Source organism: Carlito syrichta, unplaced genomic scaffold (genome assembly GCF_000164805.1).
Source record: "Carlito syrichta isolate Samal-C Ts95f unplaced genomic scaffold, Tarsius_syrichta-2.0.1 Scaffold304764, whole genome shotgun sequence".
Classification (NCBI taxonomy): domain Eukaryota; kingdom Metazoa; phylum Chordata; class Mammalia; order Primates; family Tarsiidae; genus Carlito; species Carlito syrichta.
The window spans coordinates 441285-462280 of NW_007248860.1; the positions used below are offsets into that span (position 1 = coordinate 441285).

The 20996-nt window shown below is 35.0% G+C and overlaps 1 protein-coding gene across 1 annotated transcript in view; it reads right to left on the minus strand.

The window, feature by feature from the left end:
- The window catches only part of ZFPM2 (zinc finger protein, FOG family member 2), a 460753-nt gene that overhangs the window by 318904 nt on the left and 120853 nt on the right, over positions 1-20996 (minus strand). The window contains exon 3 of the mRNA XM_008060894.2: positions 19289-19390. Coding sequence (XP_008059085.2) covers positions 19289-19390 — 102 coding nt within the window. The remainder of the gene's footprint in view (positions 1-19288; positions 19391-20996) is intronic.

Sequence of the window (20996 nt, forward strand, 5' to 3'; positions counted from 1 at the left end):
ATTGAAAAGCAATTTTCATCCCTGATTGTGTCTCCCATTACCCCCACTTTCCTTCCCAGGAATTTGACTTCTGTGACCTTGATCTCTCTCATCCAACCTCTCTCCCAACCTCAGCAGACAGAAGCAGGCTTGACTATGTCCCATATTAGCAATGAGACCGGGTAAACTACCTAACTGTTCTGATTTAACAGCCTTAGCTTTTTAAAATAGGGACAACCTCTCTAGCTTACTGTGAGATCACTTCACGTAGCACCCAGAATAAAGATAGTGTCCTCTGAAGGGAAATTTTCAGCATTATTGATTGCCATTTTCAATGGGATTAGAATCCTGACTGGGTCATTTCTCCACATATTACTGACTTTTTTTAGTCTCAATTTCCTCTGTTGTAAAATAAAGCACAGTGACTGGAGCCAGAGTGCTCAATGAATGGTGGATATTCTATTAAGATTATAATGCGTTTTTTCCAGAATGAACACAGATAAATGAAGAATGAAATACAGTAGCCAAAAAATGTACACCAGAAGGGAAACTTTACAGTTCTCAAAATTTTATTCTCATATAAACTAAACTAAATAAATAGCTTTAAATAAAACAAAACTTGTTTATCCTTGCTTGTATTTTAGAAAAGCAAAAAGAGAGAATTCCAGTTAGGCAAAGGAATGTCAAAATATGGTAGCAAATAATAGATGTCACAATCAAGAAGGGCTCAATGTGTAACAGAGAGAAATGAAGCAGTGATGCACACAATCTTTTGGGTCAAGCTGCTTAATTTCAATTCCACAATTATCTGCTGTGTGATTTTAATATTCCTATGCCTCAGTTTCCTCATTGGTCAAGATGAGAACTTGATATGAAGGAAAACAGTGAGAATTTATTTACTCTTGTATCTCTCATGTTTATAACAATTACTGGCACCCAGTCAACTCTCAACAAATATTAGGTACCAGATAAATGAACGGAAAAGAGAAAATTAAAAAGGTCACAGAAGAGATGCATTGTCCAAAAGTGGAGTTTTGTGACCTCAGCGTTAATTCTAGATAGTCGTTTTTGACCATTTCAAAAGTATAACACTCTGAAAAATAAATGCTTAGGACCTCTAACTTGCTAATTTTATCTTTAAGCTCTTTTTTTTTTTTAATGATTTAGAATTTTTGAAAGTGACTATCAAGGAACCCAACAGGATAACGTCTTGAATCATATAGATTTAATATCAAATGCCCAAAGGAAATTAAGAGTATTATTAATTTCATGTATTTTTAAACCATGGTTGAAATATTTCATGCATTTTTACAACAATTAAATATAATACCATCTTCATTTTACTGTATTAAAATATATGGCATGTAAAGATGTTTCATTTTACTATGTTTACTTTCAAAGGTAAAGAACGAAAAAAATCCAGAAAGCTGAATTAACTAACAAATCTCTTTTAATTTTAAAATGTGCTAAAATATTCCACTATATACTAATCACGAATTATTGGCATGAAATGTTAGCCTGAAGCTATATGAGTTCCTAAAATAACTTGCTACAATTTTCTAGGCAGAAAAGCTATTTTATAGGAAATTAATTTTGTCACATAATTGTAATTATGATTTTTTATGAATGAATAATTTGACCTTTTCAAAAAACCTTTTTGTTTTTATAATAAAAATTTTTTCTATAATCCATATACCAATATGTTAAAAAAAGTCCCAAAAAGTACATTATATGTGGTTGAGTGCTTTTAAAAATCTCATATGTATTTTTAAACTTAATATACAATGTAAAAATAATTATTAAATTCAATCATAGAAAATAGTTAAAATATTTTTACAGTAACTAAAGCTTTCTTTTTTTTTTTTTTTTTTGAGTTGGAGTCTTATTCTGTCGCCGAGGCTGGAGTGCAGTAGCATGCTCACGGCCACCACAACCTTGACCTGCTGGGCTCAGGTGATCCTTTCGCTTCAGCCTTCCAAGTAGCTGGAACTACAGACACACACCACCATGTCCGGCTAATGTTTTGATTTAATGTAGTGATGAGGTCTCACCAAGTTGCCTGAGCTGGTCTTGAACCTGTGGGCTCAGGCAATCTTCTCACCTTGGGCTCTCCAAGTGCTGGAATGAACCACCATGCCTGACCCAATTAAAATATTTTTAACAAAATAAAAAAAGTTTCATTTTATTTGTATAGCCATAAAAAAAAAACAAAACTCTTGTGTTTACCTGCCTCAGAGGAAGCAATGTACAAGTACTTCTTCTACCACTTTTTACCCATTTATTTTCACAATGAATACAAATAATTGTGAATAATGCTTACACTATTCACTTTACCCAAATCTCTTATTACATTCTGATGAGGACTATTGTAATAAACTATTGCCTGGTGTCTAATACAAGTCCCTAACCCCACTTTACCCTCCATATGATGCCATGTGGGTTATGATCCTTTTGCCTGGAAGGTTGGATTGTCTTTTCCTCTCCTCTGTTTTTCCACCTGTTGAATGTGCCCAAGGTCACCAAGGCAAGAGGCCTTAACTGACTTTTCAGAGCAAAACAGGTGATTATTTCTCTGGGCTCCCTATGTGTTCTTTCATGACTTGTATGCCCTCATTCATCATACTGGAGTAATATTCCCCAATTTTTGTCTCGGGTAAAGTCTTTCCCATTGCAGTCTTTCTTTATTCTCCTAAAATTATCCAATATCCCCAAGAGCCAGATGACTGTCAAATTACAGCCAGATCAGATAGGCCACTGGGACCCTTGCTTTGATTTTTATTCCTTGGTGTCACTACTGAAAATCCTTCCTGCACAGGAAAATGGATTCTTCTCCTCCAGTGGATACCCAGATAGGCTCAGCTCCTATACAACTTTTCATGATGGCACCCTTAGGCATCAGAGTTAAACTTATTCAATTCACACTCACATCTGAGATAAGATATTCCTTCTCAGAGCAACACCCCAGAGAACATTAGCTGGTCCCACATGGGTTCTAGATTCAGGATCAAAGTGTAGGGAAAACAGCCTTCTCTTTTTAAATCTAAGACCCTAGTTTTGAGTCCTGGCTTTGCCTGCCTTTCAGAAATCTTCCCTTGATGTCTATTCTCTGACCACAGACTTTGCTTATAGCCACCTTAATCCACCCTGTTTATTGTATTCATAATACAATTATGTTACCCCAAAGTTCATATATTGAAGCTCTAATCCACTGTGACTGTCTTTGGAGATATACCCTTTAAGGATATACCCTTTAAAGTTAAGAGATCATCAGGATGGGGCCCTAATCCAATAGGGCTGGGACCCTATAAGAAGAGGAAGATAATACTAAGTGTCCCAGCACACAAAGAAAAAGCCAGGTAAGGATATAGCAAGAAGGCAGCTGTCTGGAGACTAGGAAGAGAGTCCTCATCAGAAACCAACATGACTAGCACCTTGATCTTGGACTTCCTGCCTCCATAACTGGAAGGATACAAATTTCTGTTGTTTAGTCTACTCATTCTGTGATATTCTGTTATGGCAGTCTCAACAGACTAATGCACACACCAATTTGGGGTAGAAGTAGTAAGAGTGCCCTTGGAGTACATATACAAATCTGATGTGGGGACATCTCTCAAGCTTTCTGAAATCCCTAATGCAGGGAGTCTTCATCATAAAGTCACAGAGGGCTCCCACACTCAGTTTGAAAGGCCCCATGTTTCCTATTTTCCCTATCTCTGTATAATTTAGATAAGCCACTCAAGTGACTTCTTTTGGAATAAGAAAATAGTTTGTAGACTATGTGTTCTGCCAAGTTACAGTATTAGAAATGGTGGGCATAATTTTGGTGGTCTATTTTATTTATCACCCTATTAAAAAAACTGTTGCTTTAATCCCACTACTGGGGTACCCAATGCCTCCCTTATTCAATTTACAGAGTAATGCAAATGTCCTTTACTGAGGAATATGATAATTTTCTTGGAAAACATCTAATTTCAAGAAAAAAATAGGTGGAGGTAACTGAAAGAGCAAAGACTGAAGAAAGAAGATGCTTTCTCCTCTTGTTTCTTTTCTTTTGAATTGCTTCATCTTTCAACTGCTTTTACATAGAAAATATAACTAAGTATACCATAAAATTAAATAATGCATTGCTTATTAAAAATACATGCTGAAAACAAGTGCTGTCAATACAAGATACTCAATCATTTTTATATTCTTTGGCTTACAGCCTACTTAATTTTGTAAGAAGCAACATGTCTCTATCCTTATTAGAACACAGTTCTGCATTTGCTCTTTTTGCTTTTGTTTATATTATTAATACAATAAACAAACATGTTGCAATATCGATTACTTAACATAGAAAGGTAGAGAGGAAAACCAAAATAATTTGTTGCAATTTCATTCTATCAAGAAAGTTATGACTGTCTTTACGTAGAGTCAGTTGAAATACTTGTGATGCTTTGTCTTTGCATCAAGAGATTCTGCCATGAAAACAAACACAAAAATTTGATTCTTTATGTATTTACCCAAATGTAAACTTATATTTAGCACCCAATATGTTCTTTTCTTGACTCTCTTATATACGACAATATACTAAATTTTTTAAAATTTTTGAAAGCATATGGCATTTTGAAATTTTCTTTTAACTATACCTCACATATGGCACACAGGAATTCTAGCAAGGATTTTGCTATTAGCAATAAGCTTAGAATATCCCCCTTGAACCTTTCTTTCTTTTTCTTTTTTTCTTTCTTTTTTTTGAGTTGGAGTCTCACTCTTTGTCACCCAGGCTGGAGTGCAGTGGCACAATCACAGCCACCACGGCCTCGACCTGCTGGGCTTAGGCAATCCTTCTGCCTCAGCCTTCCAAGTTGCTGGAACTACAGAGGCATGTCACCACACCTGGCTAGTTTTTGGGATTTATTGTAGAGACGAGGTCTCACCAAGTTGCCCAGGCTGGTCTCGAGCAATCCTCTTGCCTTGGCCTCTCAAAGTGCTGAGATTACAGGCTGGGACACCGTGCCCGGCCGAACTTTTTTTTTTTTTTGGAGTTGGAGTCTCACTCTGTCACCCAGACTGGAGTGCGGTGGCACACTCCCGGCCACCGCAACCTCGACCTCTTGCAATCCTTCTGCCTCAGCCTTCCCAGTAGTCGGAAATACAGGCGCGGGCTACCACACCTGGCTAATTTTTTATTTTTATTGTAGAGACGAGGTCTCGCCAAGTTGCCAGGGTGGGTCTCGAACCCACAGGTTCAGGAAATCCTCTCGCCTCGGCCTCCCAAAGTGCTGGGATTACAGGCTGAGCCACCAGGCTCTGCCGAATCTTTCTTTCTTATTCCCTCCAAACTGTCCAAGAACCAGCCAGTCTCACTTCCAAATACCAGACAAGACCAGTTAGACCATCAGAGGCTGAGAATTGCTGCTTGATTTCCAGGAAATGATTACTATTCGCTTTCTTTAGTATGTTGTTACGAAACTCTTCTATTGTTGCTTTCTTAATAGTTGGTAGATGTAACAGATCTTCAACAAGTAGCCTCCTGTCTAAGTCTGGATTCTCATCTGTGACTGGGAGTGACTATAGTATCCCTGGCCTTTCAGAGAGTCCCTCCATTCCGCAGGTGTGAGAAGGATGGGAAGGATAGTGTCTTCGGGGTAACAGGTCCAGCTGGAAAGTGGAGGCTTCCATGAAGAGAAAATGGCAGCAAGTTTACCACATGTGGTACAAAACTGTATTTTGCAGAAAGCTAAATGTTTTCTATCTGTGAATGACAACTTAAAGTGGGCTAATGTGAATTTATCACTCTGCCCTTGGAATCACTTGACAAGATCATTATGCCAGTGTTATCTCACCAGCATCATGTCTTACTACCAGCACCAGCAATCCTTCCCTCCTCTATGCATGCTTGTCCATCAGCATCTTTCCCACCATCCAGCCCAGTCTACAGTAGATGCCTTTCCTCTTTCTCTGCTATTACCATATCCACAGCAGTGTGTTTTAATTATCTCACAATGTGTCTGTCTTCTCCTTTGTACTATGAGCTTTGGAAAGTGGTCCCAATCGTCTTTTTATCCTTGAAGCCTAGTGCATAGTTCTTCAATCAATGTTTGAATACATGTTTGAACTAATTAAATTAATGAATTCAATGTGATTCTGCAAAGGTGTAGAGGAAGAAGTACAAGGTCTGGCAGGTGTACGTAAATTATATTTATTAGTGAACAACCTGCAAACTCCACGTATTCATCTTAGAAACAAGTGGGAGAGTTTATTATGAACACAAGGTCCAAATGTGCTGAGGTTAAAAATATAACAACAAAAAACGATAACAAAATATTGATTGGTATCTGTTTGGATGTTGGAAAGAGAAAGCATACTTCTAACCTCTAACAAATATATAGTACAAATATATATTATACAATATTATCAGATTTAACATGTCAATTACATTAAAACTGATAAACCTCAAAAAATCATAAATTATTTGGTAAACCAAATTTACTGGGAGACAAAGGCCCGGAACAGTGGGTCATGCTTGTAATCCAGCACCTTGAGAGGCTGAGGAGTGAGCATTGCTTGAGTTGATGACCAGCCTAGTCAATATAGTAAGTAAGATGTCTCTATGGAAGAAAAAAAAAAAAAAGTTAACCAGGCATGGTGGCATGTGCCTGCAGTCCCAGCAACTTGGGAGGCTGAGGAGGAAGGACAGCCTGAGTCCACGAGATTGAGGCTGTGGTGAGCTGTGATCGTGCCACTGCAATCCAGCCTGAGTGATAAAGAGATCCTGACAAAAAAGAAAGATGAAAGAAAGGAAGGAGGGCAGGAAGAAGGGAGGAAGGGAGAGACACAGGGAGGGAGGGGAAGAGGGAGGTAGAAGAGAGGGTGAGAGGGAGTGGGGGGAACAGAAAAGAAAGAAAAACAACAAAAAACATTTACTGGGAGAAAAAGGTTGAAATGATGAAATTTAAACGAAATAACAGAAAAGTAGTATGAAAAGCCTGGAGATATGAAAGGGGCAGAAAACAGAAAATTAGCTTTAAAATAATTTAGAAAAGTTAATAAATAGTAGATTCAGAATAGTTTAATATAGGAATACAAATTTCTCTGGAAGCATATCCCTAAATTCAAATGTTTGCATAATTCTTAGGCAGAAATAAAAGATAGATAGCAATGAATAACTGTATCAATAAACAGTTTCAGAGAAGTCCAAATATTTTATATATTTGTTTACCAATACAATTTGTTTAATTTATATATTTATTCACCACTGAATTTTTATGTATTTGTTTATCAGTAATGATTGTTTGCAATACCTGTTTCTATGCTCTCGCCTTTCCTCTATGACAGCCTGTTGCTGCCCACAGAGCTCCATGAAATAGTTCTTGTTAAAAGCTCAAATATCTATCTGCAAATCAATTAATTCAAATAAAGCCTTTAAATCTCAGTCTTGACCTCTCAGCACCATTCAACCCAAGCACAACTCCCACTTTCTTAAAAAATAATACATTCTCCTGTTTTTTCCATCTTCCCTGTCCACTGCTTATTAGCCTTCTGTGATGACTCTTCTTCCTTTATCCTTCCACTAGAGATAGGGGCTCTTGAAGCTCCATTTAAGAGCCCTCCTATTTATATTCCCAACCTAGGCAATTTCATCTACTCCTATGAATTTCACTGCCATGCACACAGGACTGACTCTGATTTACATGTCTACATCAGACCTTTCCTCCAAGCCTCTGGCCTAAATTACCAAAGTTCTACTCAACAGATTCCCCAGAATGTGTCAGATAAATTAGAAAAATGTTAAAAATCCAACTCAACATCTTATCCCTTGAACGTGTTTTCCGGCAGTCTTGCCTCAGTGAATGGCATCAAAATAGTCTAAACTGAGCAAGCCACAGAGAGTGACACCTTCACATATAGAAAGTGTTCCCTGCAAGTCATTGTGACCTCTTAATGAGACCACTGCATTTCTGATGTCCTTCTTCCATCCATTATCCACATAAAAGTAGTTTAAAAAAAAAATCTACTGCACACGAGTCCAAGTCTTCTCTGCACAACACGTATTCACATTGATTTTGAACTTAAATGTATTAGCCGTATGATGAAAAACAAGGTACTGAAGAATCTGAACTCTGCTCACTTTATTAGCTTATATGACTAATATGACTGGTCTTAAGTTCACCATCCCTCCCATGACAAAGCATTTGAAAATGCTGCATATTCTGCGTTTACTTTCATCCCATTCTCCCCACCCTCAATCCTACCCTTTGTCCAACTAACCAATAATGGATTTTCCCCTTTCACACGTCAACTTAAATATTAACTTTTTGCAGCAGTTTCATTTAGATTATACTCTCTAAATGCAGGTTGAGTATCTCTTGCTAAAAACATTGAGAATAGAAATATTTCAGATGTTTTTGTTTTCAAATATTTTCATTACTAGTTCAGAAGCCCAAATTAGAAAATCTGAAATCCAAATGAGCATTTTCTTTGAGTAGCATGCCAGTGTTCAAAAAGTTTTGAATTCTGGGGCATTTTCAGTTTTGAACTTTTGTATTTGGGATGCATAACTGGTACCATTTCCCAATAAGGGAACCTGAGATCCTTGGAATGGCTGACCCTAGGCTTAGAGCAGAAAACTCACCAAATGAATCTATGACAGTCTGTCATGCCAGAAGACAAAGGAGCTATTAAAGTCTACCATGTTCATTTCAAACGGTCTCAGAAACAACTTTGAGTTCTTAGTCATTTTTAAAAGTTGAAGCCACATTCATTATTTTAAAAACTGCTAAACAATGAAAAAGAATTAAGAACTTATCTTCTCTTTCTTTATTAATAGCATTTAGGCATAACCAAATAGTGAAGGAAGGGAAGATTTTCATAAAGCAATAATATCAGCTCACAAATACAGAAGTGATAAAATGCAAAACTCACAATTTTGCAAGTCCTACAGATACAATGGATTCAGGCAATAATTATTAGGTGAAAAGTTAACAACTTTACAAAGAGGTGATCAGGCTGATATCATCTAAACTACCTGATGAACTTAATAGCATAGTAAAGCATCCAGTTTTTATGTGCCTACTGAATGATATGAAGCATTAGAAATAACCCTGCAATGTGTATGTAATATTGTTGCCTATCATATTGAACCTTTATTTACTCTGGGATCTAGATTAAGTATCAATTTGCAAGAATTGTAGGGTACAGAAGAACATGTTATACAATTCCACTAGGATGTAATCTACCCAATTTAGAATGTGAAAAACATTCCAGGACAAATACACTGGTGTTAACAAATAAGTGTGAGTATGGGGAAAAGGGTGTGCAGGGGGAGAGATACTGCTATTCATTCAAAAATATTTGAAAATCATGTCAACCAATGTGTAACCTTGGTTGGACACTTTTTGAGACAGCAGGAAATTTTAAAATGAATTATGTTTTCTATAATATTAAGAATATTTTTAATGTGTTATAATGGTATTGAGGTTATGTTTAAAAGTCTTAATTTGTTAGAAAACATATCAAAGAACCTATGAGAAAAATGGCATATCTTTGAGATTTGCTCTAAAATTCTAAAAAAAAAAAAAAAAGAATTTAGGAGGAATTGATGAAACCAGATTGGCAAAAAGTTGATAACTTTTGAAGTACAAGGGGATTCATCAAATTCTTCTTTTATGCATGCTTAAAACTTTGAATGCTAAAATATAAAAATTAAAATAAAGAGAAATTAAGTTAAAATGATTGTTTCTCATAGAAGTTGTAACTTTCCACCAGACAGAGCTAGGCCCCATTAGTAATACTAAGTTTTTAGGGTATTATTTAAATTATTCTAGAAAACAACTATCACATATACAGTAAGCACTCAAAAAATCATTATTATTAGAATTTTCAGTTTTTGGTACAGTTTAAACTCTCTGAGGTGGAGAAAACTGGTTTATTTACAGTTCGATATCTTAGGGCCTAGCACAAAGTGTTGCATGTAGTTGATACTCAATATGTAGTTGAAAATGCCAGGCTCGGTGGCTCAGCCTGTAATCCCGTGCTTTGGGAGGCTGAGGTGAGTGGACTGCCTGAGGCCGCGGGTTCGAGACCTGCCTGGGCAACTTGGCGAGACCTCATCTCTACAAAAATTAGCCGGGCCTTGTAGCGTGTGCCTGTAGTTCCAGCTACTTGGAAGGCTGAGGCAGAAGGATCGCTGGAGCCCAGCAGGTCGAGGCTGCGGTGGCCAGGAGCGGCCACTGCATTCCAGTCTGGGCAACAGAGTGAGACTCCAACTCAAAAAAAAAAAAAAAAAAAAAAAGAAAAGAAAACTATACGTGTTCGTGCGTGTGTGTGCACATGCGCGCGCGCATGTGTGTGTGTGTGTTCACCCCAACTAATTTATTTTATCTTGTGTACCCAATCAACATTAACTTTATATTCTTCTAGTAACTTAGTTCCAAATTTGTGTCACATTAATAACAAGTTATATATATCCCTATGCACCTGTTTTTATTGTCCACTTAAAAAATACTTCTAATACACATCATTGTGTTGATCTTTACTTCTCCTTCTGAGCCCACTTAAGTCCTTTCTTGAAACAGATAAAATAAAAACAAACCATTACTTGGTTTAGTTGTTCTTTCTTTCAGCTTTCCACACTTGAAAGTCAATTATATTTTAGGTATATTTTCAGAGCACAATACTGGGTCAAGGAAAGTCATCCACAAGCATAGTGCTTGGGCCAAAAGAAATATTAGTGCATACATTCTAATGATAGAGGTTATAAAAATGATGGCAGACATGTCTCTTATATGGAAGTTCATACTAACTGGTAGTGTCTTCCAGAGTGCACTGTTGAGAAGAATTCTAAGCTGCATGAAGGTTCAGGAGGAAAGAGTGTAGTAAAAATGAGAAAGAGGATAAAAGCCCTATTACTGGATACTACTGGGTGGTAGGTAGTCATTTAATCAACATAGCTAAACCCTGAAAATATTTTTTAAATAGCATAATGAATTTATAATATACAAAACACCAAACTTCTGATGTAGGGTCTAGACCTTTTTATCTGTGTGTAGGCTGACTGAGTACATTTGTAACTCTCAAATTCTTCATCTAGAATTTCTAGTTTGTTTTGTTAGAGTGGAGTGAGGATGTGAAAGTTCTTGCAAAGTTAAGTAAAATTTCTTTCAATATTTGTTATGATTTTTCCTCACGTTCTTTACAGTTTTGGCAATATCTAATTTTTTGTTTTCCCTTGCCCAATTTTTTGAAGGTTTTCTAAACATGATCTCTTTTTTTTGTGAACATAATTCACTGGTTTACATAATACTTAAAATCACTAAAAATCACATTAAGTATACCTAGCAAGCATACAAGTGCCACATGATTCCTTTCCAACTCCAGGACCCTGTAACAGTTTGTTTGGTCTGCCATAACAAAAGTGCCACACACTGGGTAGCTTAAATAACAGAAATTTATTGTCTCACAGTTCTGAAGATTACAAGTTCAAGATCAAGATGTCAGCAGGGTTGATTACCTCTGAGAATTTGTTCCATGCCTCTCCTACACATTCTGGTGGTTTCTTGGCAAGTTTTAGTTTTCCTTGGCATACAGAGATATCACCCTGATTTCTGCTTTTATCTCCACACAGCATTATCCTTTGTGTCTCCCAAAGTCATATTGGATTCAGGACCCACTCTACCCCAGTGTAGTCTCATCTTAACCAATATATCTTCAACAATCCTATTTCCAAAGAACACCACATTCTGAGGTACTGGAGGTTAATTAAGTCTTGAATATATGAATTTGGGAGGGTGCAGAACTCAGCCCATAGCAGCCTCAATCAAGAAGTTTTAGAGAAGGATGGAATTGTAGTTTAGTTAAGGGAGTTTCTTCTGTAAATAGCTGATTAGTGAATTTTACCATGGGGGCAGGGTGTAGGGATGAAAATAATGTGTTGTCATATATTTCAGGGACAATAATACATTTTTAAAATCTGACACTGTATCCATTTTCTAGTATGTTTGATGAAAAGATCACTACAAGGAAAGGTACAGTAAAAATTAATCCCAAATTCATTATCCTTTACCTTGAATTTCTCAATTAAACTTGCATAAACAAATTAGGTGGCTGCAAACTCTAAAAAAGTCATTATCTAAATAGATTTCTCATTATTATACAACTGGAGAAGTACAAATATCATAATAATAGTAATAATAAATTGGTACATTTTATGTAGTTCTTTATGACTCAAATAAATTAGATTTCTTTCCAAACTGTGATCCATCCTTCCTTCCTTCCTTCCTTCCTTCCTTCTTTCCTTCCTTCCTTCCTTCCTTCCTTCCTTCCTGTTGCATTTATGCATGCCCTAATTCTACATGAGAGTGCAAACTGGAGTAGAGAATAAAATAAAGAGAACTTTTTTAACTATGTTATTTACTATGTGGCATTCTGTTCTACAAAGAGTAAAGTTTTCATTTTTTAATCCAATATCCACTTAACTACACTACAGAAGATTTGGTTTTTACCCTCTTGTTTCATAAAGAACTCAAAAGTCAGTAGCAATGTTTGACACTTTGTTATAGTATTTTTCAGACCCCCTTACATACACAAACATGCACACACAAGCATACACACACACACACACACACACACACACACACACACTCCTCCCTGCCTCATTTTCGTATGGACACAAAGCATTGAGATAAAATGATGGTTCATTATAGTGGTACAGAGCTCTTATCTTCATCCGGCAAGAGTCATTTCCTTCCAAAGATTGAAATGCAAATGTGAAAATTAATGATAACTGCATTATCTGATAGCAGAGATAATACCAATTCACTGTCAGAGTAATACACAGTCATTCTAGGATTTCCTCTACTTCTCACAATATTCTTCTTACTGTCAGACTATATCTATGGTTAACTATGTTTCATAGGTTTCTGTTAATTTACTTCAAATGGCATTTCCCAGATCTTATATCTACCACATTTTCCCAATCAAAAAGGAAACGAAATCAGAACTGTAATCTTCAAGACCTTCTTTGGACTAGTAAAGAGCAGGGGGCGGGGGAGGAAAAGAAAAAAAAAAACTGTATCATTAAGTGTGTGCTTCTATCTCATAGAGGTCTTCTAGCTACAGTTCCACTTTATGCAAAGCACTCCTCATCTTACCAGTTTAACGAAAGGTATAAAGCAGAATCCGCCTGATTATTTGCATGCATACATATTATTGAAAAGCAATTGCACGGAGCAACTTATTTACAGGTTTCGCAACCAATTTTTAGTCCAGATGCAACAAGTACACATGTTTGATTTTTATCCTTGACATTTACTATTGAAAATGTATTTAACAATAAAAGTTCCTAAACTCAATCATGTTTTAAGTCAGGTGGAACAGAACACAGTTAACATAATCTTATGATGATTTTTACATAGCAAAATCATTTTGCAAAATTAACTCTCTGTACTAATGTTTAATGAGGACTTATTCCATATAAGCATTGAAATGGCTACTAAGCCACAATTGTGGAAATTTACTAGAGGTAATATTAAGAGCAATTTATTGAGCACTTATGCAACTCTGAGCTCCATGCTTTACATGTAAAATCTCATTAATGAGTTAGTTACTATTAGCCCCATTTTATAAACAAGGAAACTAAGACCCTGGAGTATTAATAACTTGCTCAAAGTCACACAATTAATAAGTAGCGGAGCCAATATATAAACAGAAGAAATGCTTTTTATTTCCTCCATTCATTATACTACTGCAAAACACTTTACCTTGATGGCTAGCCTAATTTCCATCTATCAATATACAATGAGTATTAATGTTCTATCATATATAATACAACAATTCTTAATTCTATTATATTAATTCATCAAATCATCAATACAGGATTTGGCTTTCTACTTCATTTTTATTGAAATGACCCAAAGCTAAACACATAAATATTAAAATATGCTTGAATAAAATAATACACTTAGACTGAAAAGTTTATGTCAAAGCGTCTAAATAACTTCTTCCTCCAAATTTTAAATCTGTGTATGTTTGCGTTAACATGTGTTATTTGGTATATGGACTTATTTGCACATTTGAATAAGAGAGAGAGATTTTCCTTCGTAAGAGCTCTTGGGAATTCCAATTATAGTTGCTGTAAACTTGAGGGTAAGCCCTAGATTCACTAAATATTGTACCAGAGAAATAAAATTATTTACTATTTCCAAATGCAAAAAGAAGTAACCATGTTTTAATAAGGTAATCTAGAGAGTTAACATACTTGATTAGCATACTTGGAGTTGATGTAAGAAAGATGTACCTTTTTTTTTTCTTTTAAACAGTGTATCACTCTGTTGCTCACGCTGGAGTACAGTGTGACCATCATGACTCACCGTAGACTCAACCTGCTGGCTTCAAGTGTTCCTCCTACATCAGCCTCCCAAGTAGCTGGGACTACAGACATGTGCCACTGCATCTGGCTAATCTTTTAAATTTTTTTATAGAGACTAGGTCTTGCTCTGTTATTCAGACTGATCTTGAACTCCTAGCTTCAAGTAATCTTCCCACCTCAGCCTCCCAATGTGCTTAGATTATAGGTGTGAATCACCTTGCCCTGCAGGTATGACTTTTAAAAGCTTATTTCATGGAGGTAGATAATGGATTTATAAGAATTTACATAAATTGTCACCCCACATATCCTTGTAAATCTAAGCATACGAGGGGAGGATAAAAAAAATCAAAATTATTTTTTGGAGGTCAGGTCTTTTGTATTACAGGCTTACCCTGCTAGGCAAGTGTTCTAGGAACACATCGGCATCAGTATGCCAGTTAGCGTTGTTGTGAGAGGCTTAGTTTAGCTTCAGTGATTTTTTTTTTTTTTTGAAGATACAATTTGACCACTTCATGATGGATGTTTACAAGCCCACACCACACTGAGTGTTCAGCAGTATTTGATCAAAAGCAGCATCATCCCTGTGCCCCACCTTCCCTATTCACCTGATCTCTCCCCAAGTGATTTTTTGTTTGTTTCCTGGATGAAAAAAAAATCCTCAAAAGAAATGGTTTGCCTGTGTAGAAGAGATGAAATAAAAAACAGCAGAAGCACTAAAAGGCACCAAAGTTGACGAGTTCCAAACAGTTTGGGGCAGTGGTATAAGTGTTTCAGTAGGTGCGCTGCATCAAACAGACAGTACTTTGAAGGCGACTGAAATTTAAACATGTAACACTAAATACACAAATTTTATTTAAAAATTATGGTTTATTTTGGGTCTTCCTTCATATAAGGTGGTCTTTAGCCATGGAATATGGATTCTAAATATTTTCGTAAAAGAGAGAGCTAAGGATGTAAACGCTGTTTTCAAAATAGGATCAATGTTCCAACCTTAGATCAGTCTGAGGACAGATTTGAAAAGTGTTTAACAACGTTGAGTCTTAGGGTAAGGCAAAACCACTAATGTTCAGCAAATCCCACTCTCTCCAAGCCTCTGAGCTAGATACTTTGTAAACATCATTGTTTTCAAATTTCATGCTCATCACAGTGACTCAAGGTAGTTTTTATTATTCTCATTTTAAAGATAAGAAAACTGAGGCGTGTCGGACAGCCTTAAGAATCTATGTGTATGGATTGCCTGAGCCCGCGGGTTCAAGACCTCATCTCTATAATAAATCAAAACTTAGCTGGGCGTGGTAGCACGCTCCTGTAGTTCCAGCTCCTTGGAAGGCTGAGGCGGAAGGATCACCGGAGCCCAGCAGGTCGAGGCTGCGGTGGCCAGGAGCGGCCATCGCACTCCAGTCTGGGCGACAGAGTGAGACTCCAACTCGGGGGAAATAAAAAAAAAAGAATCTGTGTGTAAGCGCAAGTACAGATCTGTCTGACTCTAAAATACTTTATTCTACAGTTAAGTCCACACTCTACCTTCCAGTTTGTGATGCTTAATTATTGCATCAGTTACCCAAATACAGTACATAAATAACTAAAGAAGTCTAAAGGGAAGAAATGACATCAAAAAGGGAGAGTGTGGCCACCATTGTGCTACATTTTGGGACTTCTCCCTAGCACTTTTCACCTTCATTGTTGTACAATAAATGCTCAATAAATATTGGTTGAATAATTAAATGTATAAGAATATTGGCAAACTGAAGAATTGTGATGGTGACAAAACATGAAATTTGTGAGTATGATCTAAGAAAAGAAGGGGTATTTACTTAAAAGAAGACAAATTATATAAATAAAATAGAGGCAAATATAGATAAAAAGAAAATACTATACGAATTAGATTCCAGGCAAAGAGGTACCAGAGTAATTTCTTTCTAAAGCAAGAAAGAACAATGAAATTTTAAAAGAGAAGTGAGAAATACTGAGGTAATGACTTTTATGTTGGTCTGAACCTTACCAGCTTAGTGTGTGTCTAGCTTTCCATTCAAACCATGAAAGATTCATAGAAATTTGAAGAATATTTAAATAAGAATCACAAACCTTTAAACATTAAATACTTCCATCATAAAAATATTTACATGTAAGATAATTTTCTAAATACTGTCTAGGTTCCACCTAATTATAAGAACTAACAAAGGTGTCAGCAATTGCAATTACTAAACATATCTTTTAGTTGAATAACAAAAAAAGAAAAACACATTTTTGCAACACGAAATTCACATTTGATAAAAATAGAACACTTCACACAAGAGTTGATTCATTATTAAACTGAACCATCAAGAAAGGTTGTGGAATTGTCTTTAATCAAACTCTTTAAAAAGAAGATAAACCCTGATCCATCTTAAATGATGTCAGCTTTATGCCTCAAATTCTTTACATAATTTCCTAGTCCTTTGATTCTGTTCTATTTTTAGAGAAAATTGTCCTGCTCAGGAAGACTGTCAGAACTGAGTAGGAGGGCCTTAACCTAGGAGACCTTGCCATCACACTGGGTACATTACCTCATTATCTTAACCAATAACTTGTGGCTAAACTCAGAACTAAATTAGTAATACAAATTTTACCCTTTGCTGTATCAGATACACTTCAGCATTAAAAACTGAAAATTTTTAAGGGTTTTGCTTTAAAACACAATTTCAAAGCCAAAATAACGATCATTATCATTTTATGTGTATGATCTGATTTAATTCAGTAAGAATTGTAAATATTGTTTTCTATCTTTCACAAACAGGAATATAGGCGAAGTGAGATTAAGCAATTTGCCAAAAATCTCCCAGCTAGTGAATGTAAAATCCAGAATGTGAACCTAAATCCATGGAATCTAGAGCCCATTTTCTACAGCAGTTAGAAACTGTAACTAAATGCTGGACAATTTTCTCTCCTCGATACAGTTGGAAAGTGTCAAACCATCTCATAAATAACAAAATTTGGAGTAAAAATATTGAATTAATTGCTATCTATGCAATAGCAAAGGTACAAACATACCCCATTACCTTCTCTCCTGAATCTCCTGATTGAAGGAAAGAAATGAATGTTCTACCTTGAAAAGTAATAACTATCTAAGAGATATTCTTTTATTATGAATCAACCTCAGGGAATTTCATAATAATAAAGCCCATTTTTTGCTAAATATCTATGGAGGAAAATGTTTTATCAATTTTATAATACACAAAGAAAAAATTTTCTTATAGGCATACATGCTTAGAGACATATATTTTTCCCTTTAAAGTTTTGACATATCCAAAAAAAGAGTTTAAAGATTTTCACCAACATCAACTAAATAAAAATTATATTAAGTCAAGTACATAAAATACATTAAGTGGAAATTTTTTTTAAAAAGAATTGTATCTTGAATGGCAGCATTTTTTTTTTTTTAATCTTGCTTGCCCTCTGTTCCTATTTTCTTTTCTTTTTTTTTAATCAAAAATAAAACTTCATTTATGGGAAAAGCTTTCTGAAAAAAGTAGCACTGGGTGTGCAGCACAGTTTTACCAGTTCATCACCCCCTAAATTGGCTTACTTATCTAGTCTCTGGGAAAGCTGTGGACCCAAAGCAAAAACAAAACAGAAAACCTACCACCTCCCCAAAAAACTGGCCCCACCAAGAGAGCAAGACAGAATGTACCTTTTAGTAAGCAGGTCTACCTAAAAGGCCATCAAATATAATTTTAAATGTAAAAACTCATCTACATAGTATATACATACTTAATTACATGAATTTTAAAAACTCTATATTTCACATACTCTCTTTAAGTTAAATATAACCTCAATGACAAAACTAAGATTTACTTTTCTCCTTTTATAATCAAGGAAATTCTTTCACACCTTGAGAAGACAGAAACATTATGCAATAAAGTGAAAATGACAGAAGTCTACATTTTCTTGTGAACTCTTAAAACGTGGTAGCATGGTATTTTAAATATAATACATTCTGATCTAAAATCTTGTATAGCATTATGTTATAGTATACAGAATACAAACATTTGTGTGTATGATGAATAGCATTAGAAATGACATCATAATAATCAGATATACTGTATCTTCATTTTTGTTTGCATTATATTTTCCAGCTGCTGGTTTCAGAAAATTACCACTGGAGTTCCTCTCTTCTTCACGCACAGCAGAGAGCAATTTGCAAAGTCATGCAAGGGTGAAAATGTGATTGAAATACAGGGATCTTTCTTAATGAAAAATGTTACTGCTTTGGAAATTACGGACGGCTAAAACTATTTCAAAACTCACTTATATTCTTAAACCTTATGACAAAATAGTCTCCATTTATAAATATACCATCCATAGTAAATCACTTGGCACCAAATATAAAGATATTTTTCCACAGAGTTCTTGTAGGCATTATATGTTTACATAAAGTTATATTGGTGCTGTGGAGTTTTTTATTAGTTTTAGTTTTTCTTGAAATGAATAGATGTCAGAATTCTAAAATCAATAAAAATGAAAATGTTACCACAACCTTGAATCAAAGGAGGGGATATTGGATACTTTCTAAACTTCTACATATACATTAAGGTTCAATCTATGATTTACAACATGACTAAACTGAAAATGGTAGTCCTTTGAAATATTACTGTTTCTTGTTTGTAAGCCTTAAAATTGTGCCCAATTTGAATTTGGGTGTAGCTTAAAGATTCTCTGTTCAAAGAAAAAGCAAAAAGAATTGACTAATTTTATATAAACATGAATGTAAAAGTGATGAGACATCAAGCAGAGATAATACGTTGGTTTTTATAGTTTATTTAACAAAAAATATCAAACTCTTTTAAAATGATATTTATTTAAGCTCCTATGTAGCCAGCACAATCAAAAACATTTATTTGAGCTAAGTAAAGTTTTAGATAAAATATATGAATTTCTATAATAGAATCAAATTGTTGAATTTAAAATTTTCTGTCCTACCTGGTCCATCCCAGTCATCTGTCTCAACTCCAGGTTGCCCTGGCTTCTCTGACTGTGTGTCCCCATCTGATTCTGCTGTCTCCTGGATTCCTTCATCATCACCTGAAAAACACACCAGCACAGAGAGAGAAAGAGAATTGAGCAAAGCCCTCTATTTGTCACTCAAACTCTTGTTAGGGTTGTCTCAATTACAAAATTATAAGTTTCTTACATACATTTTCATTATATTGGCAAATGTCCATGATTGCTCATTTTAACAGTTATTGTGACTTCAAGGAAATCAGCATTTGTTATCAATAAATAAATGAAGTTAAGTATTATCAACAAAAAACATTTTCGTATACATTTTCTTTGGAATTATTAATATACTATATAGGAGGAAAATCAAATAGCAGTTTATATTTGTTTAGTACCTTCAGTACAGAAGAAAATGACTCATTTATTTGCAAATTATAATTTTTATACAGGCAACATACAATTAAAAAGTTAAATATCTTGGAGTAAGACATTGATGTTTTTGGTTGAAAAATTTTATTTCCCCCAAGATTAATGCTTGCTAAAACTTGCTCTTATTTCTTTTTAAAATAGAGTATTAAAAGTCCACAATTAAATGATTAGCTAGTGACTTAGCTCTTCACAGTGAAAGAAACTATAAAGCTGTGTTTGTGCTTGAGTAAGTGTGGCTATGTGAAATGCCACATTTTCACATACAAAGAAAAAATAATGTTATGAGCAAACATAGTTATGGCAAAAGAGAAACACATTCACAATGCAACTATATTTTACAAGTAAAAGAAAGGTCTAACTAATGAGTACCTTCATTTTAAGTGATTACGTAACGAAGTATGTGCTATTTTAAGGAAAAGTAATCCCCTTTAATATGCTGCACATATAAAAATGTTAAAGAATATCTAGTTAAAATGTTAATAGAGATAAAAATCAACATAACAGTAAAATGTGGCGACACAAATAAGATCAGTACTAAAATCATGCCAACTATACCTTGAATCAAATAAAGTTAACATCTCTAAATTAAATTGCTTTGCCATTAGCTTTCTCTGAAGCATTCAATAACTATTTTCCACATAGTTCCTCAAATCTCTAAAACTACTTAAATCTTTATATTATTATGCAAAAAAACTAAAATTTTTTAAACTTTCAAAGTAACTTAGAAAATACAAAATTTTCTAGAACATTGTTACTATAAATGACATTAATGTGATGTTAATGAATTTTATAGTCATATCTATATGTATTTAACTTCATAAGATGAATTTTAAAACTGGAATGAAAGGAGTAGAAATGTAGAAACCCAATAACAGCTCTATTGAACTCAATTTCCTTAACAGAAAAGCTTTGGTTGTGATAGGTGATAAAGAATGAAATACATAAAGCACACCCCCAAACCCAATATCTGTAATTCAAAGGTCTCTGGAAGTTGGCTTATATCTTCCTTTCAGAATGATCAAAATGAATTACCAATGAAATGCTCTCTAGAAAACATTTATTGAGCATCTACCATGTTTAAGGAACTGCAGTAGGTACAGTGGGATACATACAAAACAATACAGTTCCTTTTTGGAAATATAAAAACCATTAAGGAGAGTAAGTTCACAAGTAAAAGTGTGAACAAAGATCCAAGTACCAGAAAGAAGGTACAAAGGCTCGGTGAAAAAACAAGAGTTCAATCTTCCATGCCCCTTTATTC